Source organism: Gekko japonicus, unplaced genomic scaffold, assembly GCF_001447785.1.
Source record: "Gekko japonicus isolate JY-2015 unplaced genomic scaffold, Gekko_japonicus_V1.1 scaffold378, whole genome shotgun sequence".
In the NCBI taxonomy this organism is placed as follows: Eukaryota; Metazoa; Chordata; class Lepidosauria; order Squamata; family Gekkonidae; genus Gekko; species Gekko japonicus.
In genome coordinates, this window is record NW_015159722.1 from 997,672 (window position 1) to 1,024,277 (window position 26,606).

At 40.6% G+C, this 26,606-nt stretch overlaps 1 protein-coding gene across 1 annotated transcript in view; it reads right to left on the reverse strand.

Annotated features, from left to right (window-relative positions):
- RGS7 (regulator of G-protein signaling 7) overlaps positions 1–26,606 on the reverse strand; it is a 69,374-nt gene that overhangs the window by 21,965 nt on the left and 20,803 nt on the right. The window contains exons 7-11 of the mRNA XM_015421722.1: positions 13,437–13,511; positions 9,621–9,719; positions 8,807–8,868; positions 8,485–8,595; positions 5,765–5,890 (exon numbers count right to left, since the gene is read on the reverse strand). Coding sequence (XP_015277208.1) covers positions 5,765–5,890; positions 8,485–8,595; positions 8,807–8,868; positions 9,621–9,719; positions 13,437–13,511 — 473 coding nt within the window. The remainder of the gene's footprint in view (positions 1–5,764; positions 5,891–8,484; positions 8,596–8,806; positions 8,869–9,620; positions 9,720–13,436; positions 13,512–26,606) is intronic.

The following is a 26,606-nucleotide window of genomic DNA, read 5'->3' on the forward strand; positions in this document are numbered from 1 at the left end:
TCATGCGGCTACTCGGGTCTCAAACTGCTGAACTACTGACCCTCCACAGCCTGCAGTTCAGCGTCTTAACCACTTGAGCCACCGCAGCTCCTATATAAGGTTTATTTAAAGGTTAAAAAAAAATTCACTACACAGTACACTCTCTCTAGCCTAGCATGTGTGTCTCTTCCATCCAGACACATTGGATATTTGTTACCAGAACAATTTGGAGAGCATGTGCAGTTACCATGAGAGATTATCCATAGCCTACTGTGGCCTACTGTGTAAACTTTTAGCAATTGCACATCACATGAGAAAGCAACACCTGGCTCTAAATAATTTTTTTCCATATATTTATTTCTGGATGTGTGTTGTTTTACAATAGTAATATTGACCACTGAAGAAGGCCCTAAGGGGCGGAAACATGTATGGTCTACTAGTCATAACATATACCCATCAATTGTATATGTAAAGCTATCAGCTCTGTGTATTAAAAGTTTTAAGAGTCTGATATTTGGATCGTTTCTTTTAACCTATTTTATCTTTTACTAATGTGTACACCGTAATAAATATCTGTACTTTTATAATAACATATTTTGTTAGCTTGGGCTGAGTCCCCCCCCTTTTTTTTCTTGGTCCTTTGGGTCCAATCAGGAATCTCTCTCAGTGGAACTTTCCAGATGATTTTAATGTCGGCTCCTAATTCCCCCTTCCATCTGATTATACAGCTGAGCACAGATTCTCACGATTAACCAATCACCTCATTCCTGAGTCTGGCCTCCAAAGAGATAAGGATGGTAGCTGCAGGAAGGCTCAAATCACAAACACCTGCAAGCCAGACTAGGTCCTATAATAATCACGTTAACCTTTAAGGGAAGTTAGGGCACTTTGAATCACACTCCCTTTCCAGTCTATTTTGAAATTCTTTTGCAATAAAACAGCTCTTCTGAGGTCTCCCACTGAATATCCTGGAAGGCTGAAGTGTTCTCCTACAGGTTTCTCGGGGGGGGGGGTATTCTTCATGTCAGATTTGTGGCCATTTATTCTTTGGCATATGGTTTTACCTGTTTGTCCTATGTAGAAAACTGAAGGGCACTGTTGGCATTAAATGGCATACACAATGTTAGAAGATGAGCAAGTGAATGAGCCTGAGATGGTGTAGTTCAGAGGTGTCGAACTCATTTGTTATGAGGGCCAGATCTGACATAAATGTCCCATTGTCAGGCCGGGCCATGTGTGCCATAAAATGTAATGCTAGGTAATGCGAACATACTAATCAAGTTTCTCAAGTTTTGTTTATTGTCTTAGCCATTGGCCTTAACAGCACAAAGTAAATCAAAGCACAACAGAAATATACATCAATAACTTGCAGTAAGTCCTAGACCCCGTCTTATCTTTTTTGCCGCCAGTGCAAACAAAGCCATTCTGCTAGTAACATGTGCATCAGTATCAGAAAGCAAGAACACGGTCAAATCCTGCTCAGCAGTTCCATTATACAGAGGTACAATAGGATAAATAAACCTTTGCCTAAGTGATTTGTGCCCTTCGTCTGGGATCCATCAGAAACCAAGTAGCATGTTCACAGCCTGAATAGTTTTAAAATCAGCATCCTACTACAGAGTGCATTGTATTATTCCTAGCCCTTTATGAGCATGAAAGCTCTTGTACTACTTTATAGAATATTTCCTGAGGAAAATCCGTTTTTTTGAAACGTTTTTTATAAAATCTGGAGACGTTGATACATTCTAATACAAGGATTTTCTTATGATTTGGTGGAATTTGTTCCTTGTTATGTAGTGGCAACAATATTTAGAAAATATTTTCTTTGTATGTCTTGTGGACTATCTGGATTTGTGAGTCAGACTCCCACAACTGTTTTCTCAGTAATTGTCTCCTTGGAGCCTGTCTTGCAACAAGTTTTTTTCTGGGTACCATTCTGGCTTTGTTAATCTGTTTCTTGACTTCATCGGGTGGATATTTTATTTCCAAAAATGTTTGTTGTAGATCCCTCAGGTGAGGGTCTCTGTCTGAAGGACTGGAATAGCTGTGGTTATAACATAGAGCCTGGCTGCATAACAATGGATTGTTTGGTATGTTTACTAATGCATCTGGACTCTAATTAGCCCTTCCTGGCAACACCCTCCCCACCTTCTACCTATATGTAATGGTTGGTGATATCTGTTTCAATGTATCTGAAGAACTGTGCATGCCCACGAAAGCTTATACGCAGAATAAAACTTTCATGGTCTTAAATGAGCCACTGGACTCACTTTGTTCCAATAAAAGAAACTATGTTACCAATAACAATCAAATTGTGACATTCCCCCATGTATGGATTTAACGGCACCATCACCCCACAAGAAGTGCGAAGACCCTCCAGTACCAATGTGCTTTAACAATCTGAACAACTCAGCTGATATTCGTGACTGCACTGATTCCGACCTTTTACATTCTTTTAGTAGATTACCATCTTTGGACCAATTACGTATTTTAACCAGATTTAAAGTACTGTATTCTAACTTAAGAAATATTGTTTCTGGGAAAACTAATATTGAATCATCAGTTACTTCATTTTCTCCTCTGCCATTGGCTCCTAGTAAACCTCTCCTGATTAATTCCATAAATATATGTGAGAATCTGGACACTATTACTCCCCTGGTTTCTGAAGCTATACCAACTACCAGGCCAAGGGTTCCATTAGAACCAAATATAATAGTTGATAACAAGACTAAAAATGGTACACAAGTTTCTGAACAGACTCAAAGCTGTTACCAATAACAGCCGATACCAAGGAAGACTCCCAGATGGGAAGACTCCCAGATGGGGAAGACTCCCAGATGGGGCTCCTCATTCACAGGTGGGAGGTGTTGGAAAGTAGCTTTTTAAAAAACAGCTGACCTCTTGGTTCATGACCAACTTGGAACACAGGGATGAGACACACAAGTGGTGGGGTACAGCAGGGCAGCTAAAGGATGCTGGGACCCAAGCAGGTCTGTGACTGGGAAAAAGCAGTGTTGTATTCTAGATAGGGCAACACACTTACTGGTCCACCCTTTTCTACATCCTTCATCTATATGACATAAGAAATTAACAGAAGGTTTTAAATTTTTAAAAAGCCCATGCTGATGAAGACATTTGTGAGTAAATACTCAATTTAGCTTACAATCCCTTTGCCAGCCTCACTGATTCATAGGAAGGGATCAACACTGTATGTGGTGGAGTGCTTTATCTTTCCTTCCAAAGTTTGGCTGGACCTGCAGTAGGAGACCTGTGTGTGGTATCCATTTATACATCTAGATATCCCTCCCAAGAAGAAGAAGAAGAGAAGAAGAGATTGGATTTATACTCCACCCTTCACTACCAAAGGAGTCTCAGAGCGGCTTACAAATTCCTTTCCCTCCCCCTTCCCACAACAGACACCCTGTGAGGTAGGTGGGGCTGAGAGAGCTCTGACAGAAACTGCTCTTTTTCAAGAACAGTTGTGCAAGAACTATGGTTTGCCCAAGGTCATCCAGCAGGTGCGAGTGGAGGAGTGGGAATCAAACCCAGATCTCCCAGATTAGAGTCCACGCACTTAACCACTACACCAAACTGCCTCCTACCCAGATTTTGAATGTGCAGCTAATATGCTGAGATCTGAAGGCCAGCCAGGGATAGGGAGAAAGGTCTACACTGAGACCTCTACCAATTCTACCCTGTGTGCATAACTATGCAAAGGGCACACACAGTACTCTTAATATTTTAAATTAATTTTAAAATGGATACCAACAATTAACATACTATTTTAGACAAAAGTGGAATTCCTGTCTAAAAGAAATGTTTGATATTCAACATCCCCAGCAAGTTGTATGTCGGTTTACAAATAGGTCACCAGTTCTGCCGCTGTATGCCGCTGTATGACACTGTATGGGGACGTGTCCTTAGCAGGGTATGTTGCAAGTTAAAGGAATGGAGCTCAGCACCATAAAGAGTACTACTGCACAAGGGAGGTGGGGCCAGCACCTTTATATGAGGATGTGGGGAAGCAGCATCAGAGATGCAAGAAAATACCCCAGGTGAAATAGTCCAGAGCTGGTTTTTCAATGTATCATATGGTCTTACATGCTCACATGCTCACATGAATGCATGAATGCATGAAGCGGCCTTATACTAAGTCAGACCATTGGTCTATCAAGATCACCATTGTCAACTCTGCTTTCCAGGATCTCCGGCTGAAATCTTTTACATTACTTACCACCTGATTATTTTAACTGCAGATATCAGGGACTGAGCCTGGGAACATCTTCATGCAAATGAGATTACTCTACCCCTGAGTCCCAGCCCCTGCCTAATGCTTAAGGGTGGGTTTTTGGAAGGGAAAGATTGCAAGGAAAGCTCACAAAAAGTAAATGTAAATTAAGGAGACCTAAGAGAACGTCAGGATATCAGTAGCTGATGCAGCAGGCCATGAATTCCACATCATTACAGAGCAATCCATGTTAGCAGTCAGCTCTCCCCTAAAGTTGGGTAGTTGGCACCCAGAGAGAAAGCAAGTCCAGACACCCTTCATATAAAATCACTCCAGATAGATATTAAATCTAACACACTGCCTGGCCTAAAAATGACTCCACAAGGAATGCCAAGCAGAATACCAGCCTGGGAAACCTATCTGGAAGTGAACCCAGGAACTGAATTGCAAAACAAATCTCTCCCACCTGAAGGCAATGGCATATTTTATAACAATGGATTTCTCAGGAAAACAGCATTCTACTTTGATGGTACCGTTTTCATCCCAGGTAATGGCTTCCCCTCCTGGCACCTACACCTCTGTTAGCATATCCATAGCACCTGGAAGTGTCATCCATCCTGTATTCTGGGTCATCCCCATATCCTACCCACAGGCTCCACTATATTCTTTAATCTCTCTCAGAGAAAACCATCTACCATTTGTTCAAGTCTTTGGAAACCTTCCTGTAAACACATTAAGCTATTGTTTTAGGGGCAAACCTGTTGCAATGCCCCAAGGTACATTTTTCTGATAAATACATGAACTCAGTTCCAGTACACAAGGCCTCTTCCGGGCATCAACTTCATGCTCCGTGAAGTGCTGGTCACTTCTCTTTCTCTCCGCTGACCTGAATCTTCAAGACTGGTAAATATTGCCTATCGGAACATTATTTCCCTGCTATGACCTTTATTTCTTGGTTAGCTCTTGTATGTGTGCTTCACTGTATGTTTTGTATGTGTGTTTTTACCCTTTATTCGTTTTCAATAAATACTCTATTAGTTGAACATCAGCCTGGTTTATTGAGAGTTCTCAAGGGAAGGACCCCGTATACAAAGGTAGCGATCTCGTGTTACCCGCCTCTTGCTAGTTAAATTTCCCAATCTATTAAATATTAGACCAATTCAGGTAACATCCAGAAAGAGCTATTTCATAAATTTCTTAGAACAGTCTCATGAACAGAAGGATATATAATTATTCTCCTGTATAGGTGATGAAAAATCAAACAGTAATCCCTGCTTCTGGTATATCCATAAAAGCACCTAGGAACATCATTTCCACTACCCATATCTACTAAATGCAAAGTCTCTCTTCCCCCCTTTTACCAATTTAATGTCTCAAATCACCTTCCGAATGGGGGAAAATACCATATGGACAGAGATGACTAATGGCAGGATTTGAGAATGATCTTTGGCAAAATAATCTGGCCAGTTTCTCAGGAAGGCTGTGTGATCCTCCTCAGAAAGACTGGTGTCAGAACAAAATCAGTAATGGAGAAAATAAAAAAGGGAATAATCTTACCTCAGATTTTCTGAGCTGAATTCAGACTCCAGGAATTTAAGGAACTGCTCTCTTCCTACAGGGTCTTTCAGGGCTTCATCCATGCGAAAGGCCCATCGTTTTACCCTTTGCTGACTTGGCTCTTTACTGGAAATGGGGGATAGAGGAGAGAGAAGAGTTCTCACAGAGCTAAAACTTCAGTCTTTCTTGAGATTAATTCATCAGTTACACTCTCCCTAAAGATTCTGATACTAATTTTCCATTATTCAAGATAGTTTTTCTAATTATTTGTTTCAGACTAGTATATGGGGCTGCTACACACATCATTTTTTCTACAAGAAGCTAATGCCTATCTGGAATAAAAATATGTGTAACCTGTCATATGTGATATTTGATATGAGTGTTTATTTTGCTGCTGGGTTTATTTTTGGGAAGATGATGCACAGACTATGAAGTGGCCCGGAGAGAACTCTTGCGGCTAATTCCAAGATTTGTCAAAAGCAGTAAACATAACACCAAGCAGTACATCTTTCCAAAAAGCAATTGACTTATGCTCTTGTCCTTAAGGTACGTGGTAGATAAAATGACTTTACTTTGGCAAGAAGAGTATCCCCACATGCTGCTTCTAACATACAAGTTGCTGTGATAAGGTACTCATCCTTTTGTATGCATAGGGATCTGGAATGCTTTCAAGATGCTGTGACAAGAAATGCATCCAACCTATGTTGTCTTCCTCATCCCATCTTTGCTCAGTTCTCATTTCATGAAACCAACTGTACAACCCTGGTGGTAATATCCATTCCTGATATAAAGGTAAATGATTAATCAGACAACTAATGCAAAGCAGGCATCCTCTTTCTGCTGTGTGACTGGCTAGGAGCTCCACTTTCCCTGTCAACATGCTAGAACATCCAACATGGGTTGATTTCTCCTCCATCACGAGTGGTAAAGCCTGGAATGTGATCTAACTTTGGGAAAGCCCACCTCACCAATTTCAGCCGAACTAAAGAGAAAAACTCTCTTCAGATGTTTGAATGAGCTGGAATAAACATGGGGGATGGAGTAGGAGCATGTGGGTGCGTGGGAAGTAGTAGCATCCTAAACATACATTTGTTTGAATATATGCATTGAATCTATATATGTGCAGCTCACTCCGTGAGCCTGGAAATCTTGAAAAAATAGGGCTGCCAATGGGTGAATAAAGCTGTATGTTTATATAGATGTAGACAGATAGGATCTTTCCATATAAAATGAAGCACAAAGGTAAAAAAACAGAGTTTGCCACTGCAATCCTACTTTCCATTTATCCCCACCTCTGACCATCTGGCTAGAATGTCTACTTGGAATATGAATTTTTCAAATTAGTAATACCACAAGTGGAGTCCCGCAAGAAACTTGTGGGATGGTTAGCCCATTCCTCACACCTTTGCTTCCTCCTGTCTCCCCCTACCTCTCTCACACTCTTTAGGAGTTGGCAACACAATTTCCTTCCCACCCAACAGTCAACCTACCTTTATTTGCCTCTCTGTCTTCAGCTTTCCATCTCCACACCCCTCCCCCACAGCCTCTACCTAGGAAAATTACAGTCTTTCTTCACAGTGGGGACCAAAGCAGCTTACATTATTCTCTCCTCCTTTTATCTGCACAACAACCCTGTGAGGTTGGCTAGGCTGAAAGTATGTGACTGGTCCAAAATCACCCAGTCAGCTTCCACTGCAAGATGGGGATCTGAACCTGGGTCTCGCAGACCCTAATCTGAAGCTCTAACTGATGCACCGCACTGGCTTTCATAGGGTGGCTGCTGATGAACAGTAGCAAGCAGTTGGGCCTAGTTGAGTCATACAAATCAGGTGGTATCAAGTCACCCTGAGGGTGCTGCCTAGGGATGCCAGCCTCCAGGTGGGACCTGGGGATGCTTGGAATTACTGCTCATCTCCAGACTACAGAGATACCTTCCCATGGATAAAATGGATGCTTTGGATGGTGGACTCTGTGGCATTGTGCCCCACTGAGGTCCCTGTCCTCCTCAGGCTCCACCCACAAATCTCCAGGAGTTTCCCAGCCTGGATCTGGCAACCCTACCCCCCATCCCCTGCCGGTGGCCAGGGAGGAACCCGGCAACCCTAAACTGCTGCCAGGCCTAGGGTTGCCAACCTCTAAGTGGGGCCTGGAGGACCCCCCCCCAGAATTACAACTGAACTCAAGACAGCAGAGATCTGTCTCCCTGGAGAAAATGGCTGCTTTGGAGGCATTATACTTAGCTGAGGTCTCTCCCTTTTCCAAACCCAGCCCTCCTTACAGTCCACCTCAAAAACTCTAGGGATTCCCCAGGCTGGCACTGGCAACCCTTGTCAGGCCTGTCCTCAAGGCTCCCTCCCTCCCTCCAAGGCCAAAAGAGGCCAGGAAAGGGCCCTTCCCCCACCCTTTTACTGACAGAGCCAGTTAGAAGCCCCCCCCCCCAACATTCTAATCTCTCACTGTTGATGTCTGGAGTTAGATCCCTGCAGAGGCCATTTCAAAAGGTATTGGGGGGGGGATTCAACCCTCCCTGAAGGGATTTTTTTTACTTCTTGGATTTTTCTGCAGACACAGGAAGTCTACTGACTATGTAGGAAAAGCTGTTCGGGGAGAGTGAGCCCTCTGTTGGCAGAAATAAGTATCCATACAAACCCGCCCCCTGTGGGAATTAGATATATAGATTAATCTGAAAACAAGATATAAATCAAATTCACGTAACATACCTTGCTTCTATTTCCCAGAAAGTGGTATCATCTGACAACCAGGGATTAGACGGGTCAGGTGCCACTAGAAATGGGTCATATTCCACATACTGCTCAGTGTAAAGTACTAGACTAGAAAAAATAATTTGACATTTTTGTAAGATGAATGTTGGTTGAGACCTAATTTTCAAAGGATAAATTAGTGTATGGTTTTGTATGACGCGTGTATCAAAATCCAATATATTCTTGTTTGCATGCTGACACAATTTAGTGTCCAGCAATAAATTTAGTACAATTGAAGCAATCAATTTTTTAAATAAAAACGGAATGGCAACATACGTACCTTTCTGCAACTTTTGACATTTTTAACCGATGTCTATCTAGCTGTATTTGCCAATACTTTATCTATAAAATGTGAAAACAGAAGACTGATATAAGAAAATAATTGCTCAACTGTATTTTCAGATAATAAAACTTTTCAGTACTCCCTGTACTGAGGGATGTTTACTCCCTCACTAATATCTGTAAGACTTAAATATGGTTAACTTTCAGTAGATCATGACTTAAAAGTTGAAAGGCATTTCCACCCATCATTTTGTATTGAAAATGTAATGTCATGATTGAAACAGAGTTAAGTACTTTGGAAGCTCAGGGGTTAAATTTCACATGCTTAAATTTCTCCCACTGTTTAACTTTGGTTTGACAGTGCAAAAACTTATTTGAATACTATGGGGCCTAGGTTGAGCCTTCAGTATATTGTCTTTGCATTTAGCATTTGCTCAAAGCACTTGATAAACATTATCTCAAGAATCCTTACAACAGTTCTATGGTAGGACGTTATTATCAACTCCCTATTGCAGTTGAAGGACTGAAGAATGGTAACATTGTGAGGTAAAATCTGACCTAAGAATTCCCCAGCTCATGTCTCTCACACGTAGGTAGGTAGGTAGGTAGGTAGGTAGGTAGGTAGGTAGGTAGGTAGGTAGGTAGGTAGGTAGGTAGGTAGGTAGGTAGGTAGGTAGGTAGGTAGGTAGGTAGATAGATAGATAGATAGATAGATAGATAGATAGATAGATAGATAGATAGATAGATACTATTCTACATTTAATTCCCTCCCCCCAGAACTGGTTTCATGCAGATTTTAGAGACTTGCAAACCTCTTGACGCAATTCATCTTCTGTGGGTGGTTTAGTTTCTGGCACTGGTGTGTGTGTGGGACTGTGACTTCGAATGTCATTTTGTAATCCATAGACAGACTGTACATAAACAAGAAAAAGAGATATGGATATGTAGACAGTGCTTTCTTATGTACAGTCATCCTAATTGCACATATACTTGAACAAAGTACTCAGTACATCCATTTCTCAAGACCTGCTTCAGTACATTGTTATACCTTATACCTTGTTGTGACTATGAGTCCATACAAACCATCAACCTATCCTCTAGTGAGTTTTCTGGCCCTATGGTAGCTTTACATTTTCATCTTATGTCACCTCTTATGGATCACTTTGATGTAGGTGTTTGTTTAAACATTTTTGTTGTGTCTACTTTCCCTCTGGATCCTATTGTTATATTATCTCCTCATTTGCTGTCAATCATGGTCTGTTCCCACTTCTTCTTTTAGTGGTGCTCTTATAGTTTAACCCTTTCCTGCACTCACATGCTTTCCCTTTTTCCTTTTCTCCAGTTTAAAGGGGTCTGTATCATCTTAAACACAGAGAGCAGAGGGAAAGCAGTCTTCCCATAGTTCAACAGAAAAGTAGGTGAAGAATAGGTAAAGAGTACACATTATTAAACCTACATGGAAACAATCCCTCCCTCACATTCCGTGCCTGAGTAGGCACCCTAAAAAAGAAGGTGAGATCTGTAGATATTTTAACCACATGTGGTGAAGCAGTTACGCAACCACCATCGCCACATGAAATAGAACAGATCTACAGATTAGTGTGAATCTGTAAAGTGGCTGCTAATTATCTGAGTGTTCCTGGTAGGGAGGATTTTGCCACACATCAAGTGCAGATGTGAAGTAGGATGTGTCCATCTGTGTTCACCATCTGTAAATGACAGATCTCTGAAAGTTGATTTATGTAACATTATAATGGTTACATTTGATCATGTTAATATTTTATTGGAGGCTGAAGAATAGAAAACGAGGGGAAATGATCCATAAACAAACAGCTCTTATCCTCACTGGGAGTGAGCTGGGAGAAGAAAATGGAAACAGAGAGGTACAGTGTCATAATAGATTGCTATTTGTATAGTTCCCTGGTGTGCGCCAGACGCTTGATACATGACTAATTTCAATTCTTGGCACAATTCATTAACACATATTGTATCCAAAATGTCATTACAACCTAGTGGCTCGCAGTTGTCTTAAATCCTACTCTGCTCCTGCTACCTGGCCAGTATTCCCTCTAAGCTGAGTTAGTGTGAGCTAGCTCACAGTTTTTTAGCCTCCGGCTCACACATTTTTGTCTTAGGTCAGGAAGGATGGCGCCCGAGCAAACTAATTGATGCAGTAGCCAAATCACTTGCTCACAACTTTAATGCCAGTAGCTCAGAAAGGAAACATTTTGCTCACAAGACTCCACATCTTAGAGGGAGCACTGTACCTGGGCTGTGGATTGGGCTGCTAGTCTTTAGTTGTTCTCTGTATCTTGATTGCAAAGGCGTTTTTTAACCCAGTGACAAAAGTGTTGTTTTAAGGATTATCTATAACTTAAACTATAACTTAAAAAAGAGTCAAACTCGACTGTGCGACTGAACAACAAAAAAACCTGTAACTCTTATTTTGAAAGGCCTGGTATTCTGGAGTGCTAAAAGCCAGAAAAGGAATGTTTGAAAAAACTGTGTTGGAATCAGTGTTCTCTCTAAGCTGAATTAGTGTGAGCTAGCTCACAGTCTTTTAGCCTCCGTCTCACACATTTTTGTCTTAGCTCAGGAAGGATGGCTCTAGAGCAAACTAATTTATGCAGTAGCCAAATAACTCGCTCACAACTTTAACACCAGTAGCTCACAAAGTAGAATTTTTGCTCACAAGACTCCACCGCTTTGGTGGAGGGAGCATTGGTTGGAATATTGATTTGGATGAAAAATTCCAAAACTTAACTGAAAAGTAGATTTTTTTCCCTTACGAGAGACTTTAAGGAAACATTCCTCTGCTGCATCCATCAGTTATATAACAGTGCCAGAAATTCTTCACATGTCTAATTTATTGTTTGCTTATTACTCACTGTATTTTTATCCAGCCTTTTTTCCATCATGAATTTCTAGTGGCTCACAGGGAATTCCCAGGAAGTCATCCTCCCAGGTACTGATCAGATACAGTCAACTGTAAGCAGTGGTGTCATGTATACATCCCCCCCCCCAAAAAAAGTGAAAGGACAGGGTGAGAGCAGGATCCAGTATAGCCACTGCTGCCATCACCAAGATAAACAGGGCAAGCAGTGAGACTGCATGGTGGTGGGTAAGGGATCAGCACTGAACTCTCTTGGGCTCCCAGCCGCTGCACAATGTTTTAAATTATCACTAACTTGCCTTAAGCACCCTCCCAAACTTTCAGAGAGTGGGAGGCTATGAGTACTAAGGATGATGGCAAACTAGAACCTTAAATGAACTCTTGAATCTGCCTGAATCAAACCATCTAGCTCAGTGTTGTCTACTTTGATGGCTAACAAGCTCTCCACGGTCTTGACAGAAAAAGACTCTCCCAATACCTGAGATCCTTTAAACTGAAAATACCTTCAGAACTGTGTATGAAGAGTACAAATACCCACAGTCTATGCATTACAACGTAGGTGTCTGGCCATAGGGCCAAGACAGACATGATGCAGGAGATCCACGTTTCCAATCAATTATTAATGATGCCATATTGGGAGAGGGTGAGCACTTCTTCTCACCACCCCTTCTTTGATTTAAATAATCCCCCAAAACCTGTAATTAGCCCCAGCAAAAACCAACCAAATAAATAGACAGCAGTATTTTGTATGGATTTTTGTGCTGCCAGATTATAACAGCTTCAGAGGTGAAAGGATTTAGCAGATTTTAACACACTATGAAGGAAGTAGAAAACTAACTTTGCCTACCCATGATCAATGTTCCCTCTAAGCTGTGGAGTCTTGTGAGCAAAAATTCTACTTTGTGAGCTGCTGGCATTAAAGTTATGAGCGAGCGATTTGGCTACTGCATAAATTAGTTTGCTCTGGAGCCCTCCTTCCTGAGCCAAGGCAAAAATGTGTGAGCTAGAAGCTAAAAAACTGTGAGCTAGCACACACTAACTCAGCTTAGAGGGAACACTGCCCATGATGTGCATATTGCAGGTGCATGGCTTAACCATACGAACTGGAATTCCAAACCCAGGCTAAGCCCTAATAAAGAATCCTGGTTTGTGTATGTGGCAAATTAATCCTGGTTAAGCCACACACCTGCATTTTGACATCACAGAGAACTGCATTTAGTTTTAAACCAGGATTCTTTCATCATGCTTCATATTCAAAGGGAGCAAGATGCATGTGCGAATCCAACAACAAGCTGGGTTCGTGCACATTCAGATTTTATGTTGGCTTGATGTGCCATCTGAATGTAACCAAAGTATTATCCTGTTCTTGGTGAGAAGGACAGAGAGGAGATTTGAGTCATGGCTGGGGAGAGCTGATGACTTAACATGTCTCTCTTAAATAACATCCTTAAACTCACTTTCATAGAAATGCATTGGTAGATCTGTCAACAGCTATGACAGTACACTACTCAAAGTTCATGAAGTTTAGTTGTCTGAAGAGCAGAATTTCATATATTTCTAGAAAGATTCATGCCTTACACACACAAAAACTTTGCCAAGAGTAAACAGAAGCTTGTTTCTATTTTAGAAATAATTTATTAACCCCATAAGTGCCCAGACATATAGGTCTCTTCAGTGTAAGGCAAGAACTATTATTTACCATACATGTAAATGATCATTGAAAAGCAGAACCTACCTTCCTTGTTTTGTGAGGATTTCTCATTCTAGAAGACTTTTTAATATCCATTTCAGTAGTATTTACACATCCAGGCTAAAGATTTAAGACAAGAAGAAATATATGTGATTTTCCATTTCATATTTAAGGCTGTCAGTTGCCAAATCTGGCTCTGACTTCAGCAATTAGGGTTGCTGTTCCCTGGCAGTCTCTCCTGCCTCTTCAATGGCAAAGGCCCCCTGACTGACAGAGGAAGACAGCAGCTGAAAGAGAAAGTAGCAAATCATTCTTGATCTACAGCAAAGTCAACTTTGGCAAAGATGATTTTGTGAAGGGCTAGGCACAGCACTGACCATTGGAAAAACATCCTTCTTGTCTACAAAGAAGGGATGCTTCCAAAATTCTCCTTATTTGAAACTTTCCCCAGAATGCTGGAGTTCCAAATTCCCTAGTCTTGTTTCCAAATAGGGTTGCCAGGTCTTGGTTGGAAAATACCTGGAGACTTTGAGGGTGGATCCGGGAGAAGGCGGGGTTTGGGGAGGGGCCTTAGTATGGTACAATGCCATAGAGTCCACCCTTCAAGGCAGCCATTTTTCCTGGGGAGTTGATCTCTGTCAGCTGGAGATCAGTTGTATAAGTGGGAGATCCCCAGGCCCCACCTGAGTGCTGGCAACCAATGCTCCCTCTAAGCTGTGGAGTCTTGTGAGCAAAAATTTTACTTCATGAGCTACTGGCATTAAAGTTGTGAGCAAGCAATTTGGCTACTGCATCAATTCATTTGCTCTGAAGCCATCCTTCCTGAGCTAAGACAAAAATGTGTGAGCTGGAGGCTTAAAGATGGTGAGCTAGCTCACACTAACTCAGGTTAGAGGGAAATAGGCAACCCTATTTCCAAAGCTCAAACAATGCATTCAAAATTCTCCACTGTTCCACTGTTTAATTGTGTACAAAGTGCTGCATGTTTGCAGTTTGCTGTTGCTTTCAATTCAGATCCCCCCCCCCCGAAACACGGCAAAGATCTAGTCTTGGTGTGATTGTATACATGTTGCATCCTTTGCGTGTGTTTTTACCACTGAGTTTAAAAAATTGCATAAAATGAGGCAGAATTCAGTCATAAATGTGATCACAAGGTTGCTTTTTGCAGTGTTTTAGTTATGAACATGAGTTAATTGGCAATGCTGTGTTGGGGATGTAAACGAGCTGAAGGAAATGAAGGCTCTGGCAAATTACATAGGATTCAATTCCAAATTTAAGTTAAGTTTAGATATTCTTCTAGTTAAACCAAAGCTAAGGAGGAGTGGAATGCAGCACGCAGAGAAGTTCTTTAGCATTTTCTCCCAATACATGCTCGACTGGTGCCAAGCTTACATTCCTTCAGGCAGCAGTCAAAGTAGCTTTATTTATTTATTTATTTCATTTGCCATTCTAACTGCCATGTCTGTACAACTTTCCCCCCTGCTATGTTAGTTTAGACTTCTAACGCTGGTTCTTGATTTTATATCCTAAATCTGATGTGTTTTGAATTGTTCATGGTTCTTCTTTTAGTTAGTTTTTTTTTTTGTAGGATCCAACTCATTTTAAAGTGTTGCATTTAAAGATTTTTAATTGGTCTGTTGTAGCATATTAATATGTTGTGAATTGCCTCAATCACAGACTTGTTGTGAGGCAGAATACAAATATTTTAATTAAATACATTCTGGAACAATAAAGGAAAGGAATGGAAGGAATCCACTCACAGCTAGTCAGAAGTCTCCCCTACTGGAGCTCCTTGAATGGGTGAATGGCTTCATCAGCCCAGGCTGTCTCCATTCCAGATACTCAAGCGAGATTGCACTAGTGCATTCTACATGTCCTTGAGGATGGCTCCCCTGAAGGAACTGGGTCATTTGCAACAGGCAAGTCATATCCGCAACAGTGAATGCCAACATTTACCCACGAACTGGTTTTTTTAAAAAATACAAAAACAAGTCCCAGAAACATAAAGAAAACCAATGGTTACCATGCACAGCCCCAGATCACATGAGCTTAGAGTTGCCAGGTCTTACCTGGCTACTGGTGGGGGGGTGTCCAGTCCTGATCTGGGAGTCTTCGGGTGCACACGCTTTGTGTGTGTGCTACAATGACCTCACCCAGAGGTGAAGTCATTTTGCCAGGCATGTTGGGTGGGACGCTCTAGCATCTGAGCAAAAAACCTCTATGGTCACCATGGAGTTTGTGCCCAAATGCTACAGTGTCCCCCGCACAATGTGCCCAGTGCGATGACATCATCCCTGAGTGATCTCACTGCACCAGGCATGTCAGGCAGGATGGGGATCTTTGGGGGCAGGGTTCCCCCACCAACCAGCTGGCCAGTGGTGGATTGGGGCCCCTGAAATCAGGAAAACCCCACCCCCGTTCAGGGGATAGCAACTCTAGATGAGCTGCTCTTCCAATTTTGCCTTAGAAGCGAAAAAAAATAATCTGACTTTTTAAATTTTAAAAAAATCACATGTGCATCTTTTGGTTGAATAAACACTATTAAATAGTGAAGAAGGATGTAGTCAGCCATCCTTAGCTCAACCTATAATAGCCATAAAGTATCTGTTCTTTCTTAAACAACCAGTAATTAAAACTTCTTGCAACTGGTGCTTTATATGTTGAAGTTTTGTGTAATGATTTCTCAAACAAATTTAGATACTTTGTGGGAGAATGATGCTTACTGGACACATTCTGCTTTTAAGCTAGTACCTCTTTTAACATAATAATTAGTCTCAAGGTACAATTAACACCAGCTGTGCTGTCTTTTGCAATCCTTCTTTATGCAGAACATGTGGCTTTTGTTAATTATGGACTTTTTGTATCTGTCACTGTCCATGCTGATTGGCAATAGCTCTCTAGGTTCTCATGAAGAGGTATTTCCTCATCACCTTTAACTAAGAAGACAGTGTTTGAACCTAGAACATTTTTTTAAAATGTTGTACAAGTGATCTGTCAGAGTCCTGGTTTATAGTACAGAAGTATCAGAACTTCAATTGGTGTGATGCGAAGTAGGTATGGAGGTCATGCTATCCAGCCATGCCCCCAATGTAACATGTGATGTGATAGTATGCATAATTTACACAGTCTTTCCTGGAAGAGGAAGGGTCATGAGACCTGTCTGTGCAGATGGCCATATTAAGCCTTATGGTGTAGACATGGTAGGAGAGCTTGAGTCTCTATGCTCTCCCACCATTCTGACAGAGAGGTTACAGTAGTTGTATGAACTGGACCAAAGAAAACGTTTGACATTTTTTATTTTCAGAGCACGAACTGCAAATGACACTATTTTATGCAATGCTGATCTTCAGACCTAATCTGCAAAAATAGTCCACTGAGCATGCCTGACTAATGACAGAAACCTAATTTCAGAAACATATGGTGTTTGTTCTGATTTCATTTTATTACCTGGCACCTACCTTACTATTCATTAGGCACTAAGCCAAAACATTTATTTTTACCCAGGCTTCTAACTGAATAGTTCAATTTGTTAGCTGTTTATTATTGTTGTTGTTGTTGTGGTTACTATTATTATTATTACTAGTCACCGTAACAGTCAGATATTTGACTAGTAGATGGTGTTCTGCAATTCAAGAGCTAGCCAAGTTCTTGGGAACTGCAGAGGTATCTTCGCAGAATTCTTGCTGTTCCCATTAACACTGTCTTCTGGAGCAGAGCTGGTATTATTTGCTTAGTGCCCAGAATGTCCAGGTGTTTCTTCAGACTTCTAGGCATTACTCCAAAGCCTTCAGTGACAACTGGCATGATTATAACATTCTTCTCCCAGAGGCGCTCTAACTCTATTCGTAAGTCTTGGTATTTTGTGATCCTCTTCTGGTTTTTCTTTTCTATTCCGCTGTCTCCTGAGATTGCAATGTCAATAATCCAAACCCTATTTCTCATTTTTTTCTACAACTGTAATATCAGGGGAGTTATGCTCCAGATGTTCATCTGTTTGCAATTGGAAGTCCCAAAGAATATTTGTTTCATCATTCTCTATTATCTTGTCTCGTTTGTGCTCCCATGAATTTCTGGCTGATCGTAAGCCATACATCTTGCAAATATTCAAGTGCAACATAGCTGCAACTCTATTGCGACATTCTTTATAGTCAGTTTGAACAATTTTACTGCAGGCACTGACCATGTAGTCGAATGTTTCATCCTTTGTCTTGCAAAATCGACATTTGCTGTTACCACTGGTCTTCTGAATTTTTGGCTTTCGTACTATTCATTTTGAGTGCCTGCTCTCATGCAACTAGAATGAGTCCTTCCATTTCTTTCTTCAAGTGCCCATTTTGGAGACACTTCCAGGTGTATTCATTATAAACTTTGTTTTCTGTGTCTTTCAAATATTGCCCATGCAAGTGCTTTTCCTGCTATTTATCAGAGTGAGTTTTAATTTCAATCTTTTTGTAATCTTCTTTGGTTTCGGTAACCTTAAGGGATTCTGCCTTGTACACTTCAACTAGAAGCTTCTCTTTGCTTTTCTTGGTGTAGTCATTCAGTGCATATTTTTGTTCAACCGCTTGCTTAACTTTCAGGAGACCTCTTCCACCTAGTTTTCTTGGTAAGTAGAGACCATCAACATCACTTCTAGGATGTAGTGAATGATGCATGTTTGTTGTTATTATTGTTGCTGCTGCTGCTGTTAATTATTATTATTATTATTTATTTTTATTAACTAAATTTATATCCCACCTTTCAGCCCTTACTTTCTGCCCTTTTCTGCCCAGGAAAGTCTGCAGCTGGCTAACCAGTTGAGGCTGGTGAAAGGCGCTTCTGGCCACAGCTGTCACCTGTTTATTCAGCAATAGGCCTGGGTTCAATAGCACCCGCAGACTATGGACTTGTTCCTTCAAGAGGAGTGCAGCCCCATCCAGAATGGGTAATGCTTTAAATCCCCAGTCAGGCCTTCCACCCACCAGCAGCTCTTTCATCTTGTCAGAATTAAGCTTCAGTTAATTAGCCTTGTTGTTGTTGTTCAGTCGCACAGTCGAGTCCGACTCTTCGCGACCCCATAGACCACATCACACCAGGCCTTCCTGTCTTCCGCCGTCCTCTGAAGTTTGCTCAATTTCATGTTTATTGCATCTATGACACTGTCTAACCATCTCATCCTTTGCCGTCCCTGTCTTCTTTGACCTTCAATCTTTCCCAGCATCAGGGTCTTCTCCAGTGAGTGCTCCCTTCTCATTTGGTGGCCAAAGTATTTGAGCTTCAGTTTCATTATCTGGCCTTCCAGGGAACAGTCAGGGTTGATTTCTTTTAGGACTGACTGATTTGATCTTCTTGCAGTCCAAGGGACTCTCAAGAGTCCGTCTAATATCAGATGGATTGCAGATTGAGGATTAACTCATATCTTATATTTGACTGTATTGATTGTCTCCAACCTGTATTGCTTCTTGGGAGATGTATTTTGCAAGGGTGTAGACTTTCCAATTTCCCGGGGGGGGGCTGGGGATGGGCCAGAGGCATTGCTTTGCTAGGAGCAAGGGTGGCTCCCGGGGGAGGCTGAGCAGCTTCCTGAAAATTTCGGCGATTCCTGTTCTTTTCTCTGATCCACTGTACTCATGAAATGGAACTCAGAAAATGAAATGTTCAAATTTCTGCTTAAAGGCAGGTAGTTATTTACTTTTCTCAAAAGACTGTCAGATGATGTTAAGGCAATTTGACATTCTTTGTTATGAAACACAGGCGACCTGCTCATGGCTTTAGTCAGACCTATGGCTCTTTTCTTCCCCCTCCTCCCCCGCCTGTCCTCACCCTTTGAAGCTTGGGGCTGCCAAAGTTCCCACCTCCCTCCATCTTGTCTTTGCCTGCTTCATCAGGAAGCTCTTCTAGGCTTGCAAAGTTACTTGAATGACAGCCCCCAGAGTAGAATGATGGTCCCTAGCAATAGCATCTGTGTTCTGGGACTGGAATGACAGGGCGCAGAGTGGAATGACAGCGCTTGGGAGTAGCAGCAGCATTCTGGGAATAGAATTCCACTCTGGGGGTCCTCATTCTAATCCCAGAATACTTTTGCTACTCCCAGGGACTGTCATTTCACTCTGCTGGCTGTCATTCCAGTCCCAGAGTACTCTGTCTGTGCCCAGAGACCTTAATGGGAAATCCATTCCTCATTTTCTTTGCAACTTTGTGCAGCAATGTATTTCAATGGAGTGGAGCTCAAGTAGTTTCACTTTCCAGTGTTTGTATAGTTAAAAGCTGTTGCTTACTGGAGTTCTCGCAAATACAGGGTTGATGTTTTGAGCCAGCTTGTCTCTGCTGAATGGACCTGAGAACGTGTGCCTGAGTGAGTACTCTAACCTGGGAACCCACAGCCAAAGGGGGACATTACACCGGAGAGTTACTGCTGCTCTGAGTAGACCTGGGAGAAAATGGAGAAACTTGCAATGCCCAGCCATTTTATGTTCCTAGGCTCGAAGCATTTAATATTTTTAGTTTATATTTTTAGTTTCCGCTGTGATCCTTGTACTTTTTCTTGATGTTTTATTTTAAAAATTGCATTGCCAAATCCCACTCTTCCCCCACCTTTCCATTTTAGACAGGCATCTGGGGGGCGGGGAGGTTTGGGAGGTGTCAGTTATCAAAGACTGTTAAATAAACAAAATATCGCAAGAGTTTTAAGCATATTTGTAATATCGTTGTGTTTGTATCTTTTATAACGTTTCTATCTCTGCTACCTGGCATTACATTTTATGACTTGCATGGCCTGGCCCCACAAAGTCCCATTTATGTCATATCCGGCCCTTGTAACAAATGAGTTCAACACCCTTGGAATATGGTATTTAAAGTGACAGATACTGGCTAGTATAATTCATACCCCTGTTTACAAAATGTTCTTCACAAGTTAACCCTTTCTGACTGCTTGCAATAAAATGTCTAGATAATACCTGGATATATGACATATTTTAGCAAGAGCCACCTAACATATTTATACCTGGCTTATAAAATGGCAGGAAAGATCCCCTAAAGAATATTAATTGATCCTGCTGATACTGTGCATGAATTTTAAGGGAGGCTGATTTTTTTTATTATTGCTAAGAACATTAAAATATTTAATAGTAACTTTTAAACTATTGCTAAGAACATTAAAAAATTTAAAAAGGAGAAAAAATTAACAGAATGGCTTGAAAATCCCTGAAATTGAATGGACAGCTATTTATAATACATCATCCATGGTCTTAAAAGGAGAATGATTTTTTCCTGATTACTCATTTTTTTGCATTCGTATTCAACTTTCTACTCACCAATATGTAAATGTTTCTTTGCTCACTTGCCACTAAGAAGTCAAGTTAACCTTGTAGCAAGCAACACTGATCTAATACCACTACTGCTGAACTTTTCCGATGATATGGTATATATATCGGAAGAACCACAGTCACCAATAGATCAGCTGTTACAAACACTAGCTGGACTCAAAATCAACAGCAGCAAAACCAAAATATTAACAAAAAAATGTGATGCTAATGTAACGGCATATATTCAAAAAAGGTCAAGTTTTGAAATTAGTAAAAAAAATTAAGTATCTTGGGATACAAATAACGAAAAGATGTAGCTCACTCTTTCAAGACAACTATATCAAAATACTAACAGAAATTAAAAAGGATTTAGACCGATGGAAGGATCTTCAAATTACTTTTCTAGGTAGGATTCCCACTGTAAAAATGAATGTATTGCCGTGCATGTTATTTTTATTCCAAACTATGCCTACTATAAGAAATAGATTTTTTTTCAGGATTTGGAGAAGTTGATTAGAGACTTCATATGGCAAAGTAAAAGGGCAAGGATAAAACTAAAATATTTACAGGATAAAAAGGAAAGGGGGGGCTTGGCATTACCTGACTGGAAATTATATTTTGAAGCCGCTGCTTTAAATTGGATTAAGGAATGGGTTACCCAAGAAAATACCAGATTGTTGAAACTCGAGGGCCATGATCTTAACTCGAGGGCCATGATCTTATGATGGGATGGCATGCATATTTGTGGTATCAAAAAGTGACAAGGACCAGTTATTTCTTGCAGCACCTGATTATAGGCGCCTTATTTAAAATCTGGGAAGAAATTAAAAATAATCATTACCAAAAGATACCACAATGGATATCTCCCATTGAAGCATTCACCAAACCTACATTGTTTAAAAAATACCCAAAATGGAACTATCTAGATTTACTAGATAAAAAAAGCTAATTTGATCACCGAAGGAGAGTTGGGCAAAAACAATATAAATTTAACTTGGTGGCAAAAGACAACTCTTAAATCTAGATGGATAAAAGATAAAAACATAGGTTTCTATATTAAACCTACTGGTTTAGATGAGGTGTGGATAAACAACAATGAAAAGGTTACTGGGAAAATTTATAATTTTCTGCTAGAGTACACCATGCAAGATGAGTTGGTAAAACCCCAAATGATTAAGTGGGCACAATGTATTGGAAGAAACATAGATCTAGATGAATGGCAGAAAGTTTGGTCCAGGAATATAAGATACACTAAAACAAGCAATTTTAAAGAAATTGTAGTTAAGATGTTTTATATGTGGCATATAACTCTGGAAATACTTAATACATTTAACAAAAATATTTCCAAAAACTGTTGGAAGTGCAAGCAAAATATTGGCACATTTTTTCATACTTGGTGGGTCTGTAAAAAAGTGAAGAAATATTGGAATGTCATAAAAGGAGTCCTGGAGGAGATTTTAGAAATAGATTTACAACCAGATTTTTTTCTGTTAAATATAATACCGGAGAAACTCAGGAAGTATGAAATTTATATAACTATGCATATTTTAGTTGAAGCCAGAATTTTATTCGCGAAATATTGGAAAAATGAAAATATACCAACGAAAGATAAATTTATATGTAAATTAATGGAAGTCGCTGAACTAGGAAAATTAATGTTTACTATTTAAGATAAGAGTGAGAAGGAATACAATAAACACTGCTCTAAAGTGGATATATGGCTACAAAATACCAAAGGGGACAAATAAGGTGAATATAATAGGATCGGAAGTAGAATGCTGGAAGATTTTCTGTAAATAATATGCTGGAATGTATATGTATTTGTTTGATTTATTCAAAATCGAAAATCAACAGTGGGGGAAAAAAGATACTTTAAGGCACTATTTGCTAATATCTTTTGTGCCTCTAATTCCTGAAGGTTATATGCTGTTTTACAGAGACATTAAGTAAAAATCTGAATTGACTTTAAAAGCAAGAACAGATTTTAAATCCTACTGACCAAACTTTTTGTTCATTCTTTTTAGCACATCTAATCATTAAAAGGTTGAACATAATGGTGTATCCATTGAATTCATGGAGTAGGAGTTTCCAGACTTCTTGGAGGACAGGAGACATACCACGATACTGGGGGAGGGCAGACGTTACTACAATTTTCCAAAAAGGGAGGAAGAATGACCCAGGAAACTACAGGCCAGTCAGTCTGACCTCTGTCCCAGGGAAGATACTGAAGCAGATTTCAAAGGGATCAGTCTGTGAGCATCTAAAGGACAACTTGGTGATGCAGGGAAGTAAGCATGAATTAGTCCCCAACAGGTCCTGCCAGACCAACCTCATTTCCTTCTTTGATTGAGTGACAAGCTTATTGGATCAAGGGAATGCTATTGGTGTTGTTTACCTGGATTTCAGTTAAGCTTTTATTTATTTATTTATTTATTTGTTAAATTTATATCCCGCCCTACAGGGCGGCTTACATAGCAAAAACTTGCTCATAAAACATCGAATACTATAATACAATTTAAAACCATAATATACAATTTAAAAACCTAAACAGATAATAAAGTGCTCGAACTACTCAGCATCCATACTACAACATCAGAGAGGGCACCACATATCAAACATCCCTTCGTAGGCATAGTATAAAAGATGTTATAATCAGATGTTCCACCGATGTTCCTCCTAATCTCCTAGGGCCCTCACCCCCCCACATTGATGTTATACAGCGGGGGGGGGCAGCGGCGGCGGCCCCTAATCGAAAGCCTGGTGGAAGAGCTCCATCTTACAGGCCCTGTGGAATTGCCCCAGATCCCGCAGGGCCCAGATCTCCTCCGGGAGCTCATTCCACCAGGCAGCAGTTGGGTAGACAGGGAACTGGTTGGAGAACAACACTCAGTGTAGTTGTCAATGGCATTTCATCTGAATGGAGGGAGGTGTCCAGTGGGGTGCCACAGAGCTCAGTTCTGGGTCTAATACTTTTCAATATTTTTTATAAATGATCTGGATGAGGATGTGGATTACATTACATTTGCAGATGACACCAAAGTGGGAGCAGCAGCGAATACACTAGAAGATAGAGATAGAATTCAACGACATCTGAACACACTGGAAAAGTGGACAGATGTAAACAAGATGCAATTTAACAAGGATAAATGCCAAGTGCTACACCTGGGTAACAAAAATGAGGAACATGCATACTGGATGGGGGATACACTTCTGGGTAGCAGTGTGTGTGAACAGGATCTTGGGGTATGGGTGGACCATAAATTAAATATGAGCATCCAGTGTGATGCAGTGACAACCAAGGCTAATGCAATCTTGGGGTGTATCAACAGAGACATAACATCTGAAATATTTAGGAATTTGGATTACCAATGAAACATCAACCTTATATGAGAATAATTACCTACAACTCCTAAAAGAGGTTAAAGGAGATTTAACCCATTGGAATAAAGTACACCTTTCATTATTAGGCAGAATAGCAACTGTTAAAATGAATATATTACCTAGATTTCTTTTTCTTGGCCAAAACCTACCAATAATTAGAAAATACCAATATTTCAAAGATTTGGAGAAAATGGTTGGTAAATTTATTTGGCAATCCAAAAAAACGCAGATTAAAATAAAAGTTCTTCAGTAACTTAAAAAAAAGGGGGATTTGCTTTACCCAATTGGCAATTATATTATCTAGCAGCTTCAATGAGATGGATTCGGGAATGGGCTACTCTAGAAGATACAAGAACATTAGCTGTAGAGGGATTTGATTTAGCAATGGTATGGCATGCTTATTTATGGTATGGAAAAGATAAAATTCATTCTAACTTTCATACACATATAACTAGAAGTGCTCTTATCAAAGTCTGGAACTCAATAAAAGATAAAAATTATACTAAAGTACCAATGTGGATTTCCCCCATAAAGGCATTCTCAAAACCTACGTTAAAAATAGGGAAAATTAAAGAAACTTATGGTAATTTATTAAACGTCTTAAAAATCAAAATCCCCTTAACTCTGGAAATGTATTTACTTAATATGCTACCGGATAATATAAAAGACCTCACTTATATAAATGTTTACATACTTACAGCGGCTAGAATACTTATTGCGAAACGTTGGAAATCAAAAGATATACCTACTATAAAGGAACTTAAACATAAGATATTAGAAGTAGCAGAAATGGACAAATTAAGCATAATGTTACAAAATAAATCAGAGGAGATATTTTGGAAAAGATGGAAAATAATTTATGATTGGCTGAACATAAAGAAGATGGACTAGACTTGAAAATATGTAAAACTATATTATATTAAAGAAAGAGAAATGAGATTTAAAGGAATCTATAATTATGTAATCAAACATACTTTTGATTGAAACTGAAAATAATTTTTTTAAAAAAAGCAGAGACATAACATCCAAATCGCAAGATGTCATAGTCCTGCTGTACACTGCATTGGTCAGGCTGCACCTGGAGTATTGTGTGCAGTTCTGGAGGTCTCACCTCAAAAAGGATATGGACAAGGGAGCTCCCGGCTGCTGCCGAAGGCAATGGTGGCTGGGGGCTGATTTGCCGCAGTGGAGGCCGGCAGGCCTGCAACGACGTCGCAGCGCAGCGCACTGGGACGTGGGCGGGGATGAGCCAGCCAGGTAGGCTCGGCTCCACTCCCACCCAGGGCAGTTGCTGCCTCGTGCTCATGTTGGGCGGTCGAGAGAACGAGGTGCTGCCTTGTTCAGTGAGCCTTGTTCGGTGAGCTTGGGAGCCCTTGGGGCGCGGCGGCAGCTACTACGCGGCGATTGCGCGGGGTGTCCTTCCAGGCACCAGCAAGGCGGGGGAGAGTCGGGTTCGACAGCTGCAGCTTGAGGAGGCGTCGTAGGCTCGCATGGCCCCAGCATCGAGAAACAGGGGGTACTTGTGTAGAATGCATGTACAAAACAGATGCTCTGTGCATACAATTCCTAGAGGATCCAAGTGTAGAAAACAAGAGCAGATCCACCATTCTGCCTTCTCAGTACAGTGACCTGGATGGGATATTGCTATATGAAGGTATCACATGAGGATGAGCAAAGCCATTCTAAGGATTTTGCTTATTCACAAACAGAAACAACAGAAATGCTTTGAGGTTAGATACCACAGGTTTGGAATGCAAATGCATCCAGAGCACAATGGCCAAATGTATTCCTGAGAAAACTGTGTTGCCCAAAGCCAAAACTGTCTTTCTCCTTATAATTTTAAATAGACAGTATTAAGAGGGTATGCTCTATTTCTGAGCCTATGCGGTATGTACTGTGCAGACTAGGCACTCAAAAAGGCCACTGCTGTATCAGTGCATGACATGTTTGTTGATTGCTGGAACTGACTTCAGAACTTAAATGTTAAAGGACTACATCCTGGCTTTTAACTCCTCCTTACAATTTTCAGGTTAGGAAATTTCAAATACACTCCAAAGTGAAAGCATACAAATGTATCACAGTGCAAAATATGCCCAGTCATAGGCTACAGTTCCCTAGTGGAAATGCAAGAATGCACACACCTACTACCTGGAAAGAAACTGTGCATGCACACACAAAAAAAATTAATAAACCAATGTAGAACATGTGAGAGCTAGATTTGAGAGTAAGTAACACCTTAAAGGCCAACTAGATTTTCAGGGTATAAACTTTAGAAAGTCAATGCTCCCTTTGTCACAGGAAGGAGTGCTCTATTATCCCCTTCTAGCTCTCCTCCTAGGCTGCCTGCCTTAAATCATTGGCAAACACGTCACCATTTCTTATTGCAGGTAGACGGTTTTTAGTATTATTTATTTAGGACTTTTATGCCACCTCTCCAGGAACCTGCCTGGGGCAGCTTACAAACTCCAAAACAATAGGAAAAAATTAAAAAATTAATTAAAATGCAGCATTAAAAATCCAGACCAGCATAAAAAAATAGACCATACAAACA